This window comes from Rutilus rutilus, assembly GCF_951802725.1.
Source record: "Rutilus rutilus genome assembly, chromosome: 15".
NCBI classification, from domain to species: Eukaryota; Metazoa; Chordata; class Actinopteri; order Cypriniformes; family Leuciscidae; genus Rutilus; species Rutilus rutilus.
In genome coordinates, this window is record NC_140220.1 from 1,919,928 (window position 1) to 1,924,927 (window position 5,000).

General features: G+C 43.5%; 2 protein-coding genes across 2 annotated transcripts in view; one reads left to right on the forward strand and one right to left on the reverse strand.

The window, feature by feature from the left end:
• ctsbb (cathepsin Bb) overlaps positions 1 to 5,000 on the forward strand; it is a 214,730-nt gene that overhangs the window by 31,997 nt on the left and 177,733 nt on the right. The window lies entirely within an intron of this gene.
• gpr6 (G protein-coupled receptor 6) lies at positions 1,145 to 3,111 on the reverse strand (the record flags this gene model as incomplete). The annotated part of the gene is made up of 1 exon (XM_084432884.1): positions 1,145 to 3,111. One exon carries the CDS (start codon positions 3,109 to 3,111, stop codon positions 2,113 to 2,115), a length of 999 nt encoding a protein of 332 aa, XP_084289010.1. The 3' UTR covers positions 1,145 to 2,112.

The following is a 5,000-nucleotide window of genomic DNA, read 5'->3' on the forward strand; positions in this document are numbered from 1 at the left end:
CCAGTCAGAGCTGTGACATCTGGTGCCGTGACCCGGGTGTGAGTGAGCTTTAGTGTAACGTACGCCAGTAAGAGCTGTGACATCTGGTGCTGTGACCCGGGTGAGAGTGAGCTTTAGTGTAACGTACGCCAGTAAGAGCTGTGACATCTGGTGCCGTGACCCGGGTGAGAGTGAGCTTTAGTGTAACGTACGCCAGTCAGAGCTGTGACATCTGGTGTCGTGACCCGGGTGAGAGTGAGCTTTAGTGTAACGTACGCCAGTCAGAGCTGTGACATCTGGTGCCGTGACCCGGGTGAGAGTGAGCTTTAGTGTAACGTACGCCAGTCAGAGCTGTGACATCTGATGTCGTGACCCGGGTGAGAGTGAGCTTTAGTGTAACGTACGCCAGTAAGAGCTGTGACATCTGGTGCCGTGACCCAGGAGCGAGTGAGCTTTACTGTAACGTACGCCAGTCAGAGCTGTGACATCTGGTGCCGTGACCCGGGTGAGAGTGAGCTTTAGTGTAACGTACGCCAGTCAGAGCTGTGGCATCTGGTGCCGTGACCCGGGAGCAAGTGAGCTTTACTGTAACGTACGCCAGTCAGAGCTGTGACATCTGGTGCCGTGACCCGGGTGAGAGTGAGCTTTAGTGTAACGTACGCCAGTAAGAGCTGTGATATACAGAACAACATTTTAACTCTCAAATTAAAGGGATAGTTCAGTCAAAAATCACCATTATGTCTTTATTTGCTCACTGTCATTGCAAAATTTTCTTTCTTTTGCAGAACTCAAAAGATGATGTTTTGAAGAACGTTGGGAACAAAACATTTCAGCCCATTGAAAAAACAGACATTTCTTAAAATATCTTGGGTTTGGCGACGACACGAATGAGTACAGGGGTGCGTTTCCCGAAAGCATCGTTGGCCAACTATGGTCGCAAGTTCCGTCGTTACCAATAGAGTTCAATGGACATTGTGATGAACTTGCGACCATAGCTGGCCAACGATGCTTTCGGGAAACGCACCCCAGAATGATCATTTTTAGGTGGACTGTCCCTTGTATTATTAGTTCTTCACACACACACACACACACACACACACACACACACACACACACACACACACACACACACACACACACACACACACACACACTTTGAGCTTTTCATGTTTTATTTTGTGTTCACTGTTTTGTATAAAATGTACATTCATGGACAACTTTACAAAATAGAAAACCCACCACACAAGTGAAACACATAGGCCTATGCAATACTGCTTTGGCATGTACATTTGTACAGTAAAGTGCAACATGTGGCTTATAAATAAATAAATAATATAAATATACATTCTTGATGCGTGTCGTTGCTCGTTCACAGCGTGTCGAGACGTCCTGGTCTCAGTAAAGTGCAATTGAACAACAGACACTTTGAGCGCCATATTCACACGAATGAGTGTCTAACCCCAGAAATCCTCCTGTATCATATTTGATACACACATTTCTAAGGCCTCTAAATGATGCAAACGTTGCAGTCCTTCTGTGTCTGATTGATATTTAGACTCTTTTATCAAGTAAAAGTCTTTCAGTGTAATTGTACAAACGTCCTCCTTCAGCTCGTGTTTTTCTGCTGTGAAATCTGCACACATTTTAACAAGTAAACTTAGAATAACTTTGATGTTGTTAATAATATTTCATAGCTTTGAAGCAGCTTCGGTTTACTTGATTACCAGACATTATTTATTAGAAAAATTATGAGTATCAAATATGATCATCAGGCTTTTGAGGAAGGTTTATTTGTTCATCTCTCAATCATCATTATATTGCGTCGCATTATATGTTTTGATCATAAAACTAAGCGTTTAAATCAAGACATTATTGGGAGATATTTATATGTATTTTATGCAAATAGTCTGCAACACTGTAATAAAGATCTCATTGATTTACATGACCTTCATTTTTGACCATATAAACTCAAGTTTGTGTCTCTGAATAAAACTGAGCTGTTTGTTTCTCACTATCTCAGACTATGAGAGCCATAAAAGCCTGATGCATCAAACATGATGCTCAACAAAAACATTATTTTTGTATTTTGTCTAAAGGTTGAATAAACTGTCCAAACAGATTGAAAAGCATGATCTAGACCTCGCTGGGCGATCTGGAGCGATACGAGCCGTTGCTGTGAAAGCATCCGCAGAAGAGCATGTAAAGCGAGCGCTGGATCTCAGGGTTTCGGTAGGCGTAGATGATGGGGTTGATCATGGAGTTGTACGTGGCGGGGAGTAGCGTTGCGTACGTGTACACCGGCGGATACTCGCGCTCTCCCACTAAACAGTAAATGGCGAAGGGAAGCCAGCTGAACCCGAACGTGCCCAGGATGATGGCGAGCGTGGAGACACCCTTCTTAGTGGCCACGTAATGCGAGGTGGTGAAGAAGTGCTGCTGAAGAGCGATCTGGTGCGCGTGACGACACACGATCTTGCAGATCTTGAAGTACAGGCTGAGCATGAGGATGAAGATGACGAAGAACGACGCGGCTAGCAGAGTGAGGTTTGTGCGTTTGAGCGGGCGCACGATACTACAGGTGGACTCGTCCTCTAAACAGTTCCAGCCTAAAACCGGCATCAGTCCCAGTCCGAGAGACGCTCCCCACGTTCCCACCAGCATCAGATGCACGTAATGAAGCGTCTTCTCGGAGAAGTACGTCAAAGCGTTGTAGAGCGACAGATACCGGTCGACCGTGATGGCCAACAGGCTGCTGATGGACGCCGTGAAGGAGGACACTAGGAATCCCACCGTAATGAGGCTTATGGTCTCGGATGACACCAGATACTGGAACGCGAAGTTCAGGATTAATCCCATTCCGGCCAGTAGGTCAGCGGTGGCGAGGCTGCCGATCAGCACGAACATGGGGTTGCGTAACGTCGGCGAGTAGAAGATGATGGCCACCACGATGGCGTTCTCACACGCGATCACCGTCCCCGACAGGCACAGCATGATGTCCCACGGGTTCACGTGGAAATCCAGGGCCGCCGATGACAGCGCCAGGCTCCGGTTCCCGTCCAACGCTTCGGCTTCAAGCCACAAGGAGGACGGCAAACCCACGGCGCTCTCGTTGAGCGCTCCGCTCTCGTTCATCTCTCAGCCTGGAGACCAAACAATGACGACAGGTCAGAAAAACGCATCTAATGCATCTATAAATGACATCACTATAGCATTTGCATGAAAATCAACTGCAGCTGAATCTAAGAATGAGCATTTTCCTCATGCACAAGGCAAAATAAATTATTTTATTTGAGTATTTTAAACATGATAAGCTCTTATAGTTTGGGAAATGCATCAAATAAATCTATAAATGACATGTAGAGACATCACTGTATCATCTGCATGGAAATCAATTGATGCTGAATGAATCTAAAAAAGAGCATTTTCCTCATGCACAAGGCAAAATAAATTATTTTATTCAAGCTGTTTAAACGTTATAAGCTCTTATAGTTTGGGAAATGCCTCAAGTAAATCTAAAACTGATATGTAGAGACTTCACTATATCATTTGCATAAAAATCAATTGGAGCTGAATCTAAGAATAAGCATTTTCCTCATGCACAAGGAAAGAAAATTATTATTTTATTCAAGCATAAACATTGCAAGCTCTTATAGTTTGGAAAATGCATCAAATAAATCTATAAATGACATGCAGAGACTTTACTATATAATTTACATGAAAATCAATGTGAGCTAAATCTCAAAATAAGCATTTTCCTCCAGCACAATGCAAAATAAATTATTTTACTCGAGCATTTTAAACATTATAAGCTCTTAAAGTTTGGGAAATGCATGAGGTAAATCTATAAATGACACGTAGAGGCTTCACTACATCATCGTCATGAAGAAATCCCTGAAACGCACTGGCGCTGTCCGCGGTGCTGAATCTTACACGAGCATTTCCATCACGCAAAAGCCCAAATAAAGCAGCTTATTTGAGAGTAAACATCTTTTAAACATTATAAGCTCTTAGTTAAGGAAAATGCGTCAAATAAATGACATGCAGAGATTCTAAATAAGATGTGAAACCCACACAATAATGTATGCAACGACATTCTTACGTGCCAAATACTTTTTGCATTCAATTAAGTCGGGAACACATACAAACACTGCATTTAACATTATTCACAACAACACATTAAGAAGTTTCATAGTATCATTTGCATGAAGAAATCTCTCTGATAGCTGGACATTCTAAAACAATTGGAGAAAATGAGATTGAGCGTTTTCCTCACGGCCGAGGCGAAATACGGGGTTTTATTTGAGCGGAAACATCTTTAAAGTTATAAACTCTTAGTACAGTACATAATCTGCTCAATCTTACTGAAAATCGCTCCAAAAAGAAAATCCCAAAAACCCACTTTTACCCACAGAAAGAAAATCGCATAAAAAGCGTGAAACGCATGTGTTCAGTGTAATCCTGCACAATCGACGCGTCTTTGAGTTTTGATGAAACAGAAATAGTCGTCACTCCATGACTGCATGTGGACCAAATCGCATCCAGACTAAGACATATTAAGAAGTGAAATCTCACCATTTAGAAATTCAGAAAGGTTTACAAGGAGAAATCAGCAAACATATGCGCTCGAGCCTCTCACTCTAGTGCTGAGAACAAGTAAAAACTCTCTAAATGATCGGTTTTGTTTGTGCACAAACACTTCAAATGCAGCATCTCATCCGAGTTAATAATCGGGGAAATCAAGCATACCTTTTCCTTCACATGGGGGAAAACAGAGACTGAAAGGCTTTCTTCGGCAGACCGCTCGCGTGCTCTTCCTCAGGTGAATCCTTTACTCCTGTTGGGATTCCCAGACATGAGTCCTGGATTCATGCGGGAATGGAGAGGGACTGAACTGGCGCCCGCGAATCCGAGCGCGCGCTAATAAACCCTGGTGACGTCAGCGCGCGCCGCCGCTCATCTGCGCGAGACCGAACATCATTCAGTGAAGAACATCAGCGATCTACAGGTGAATGATCGCAAGT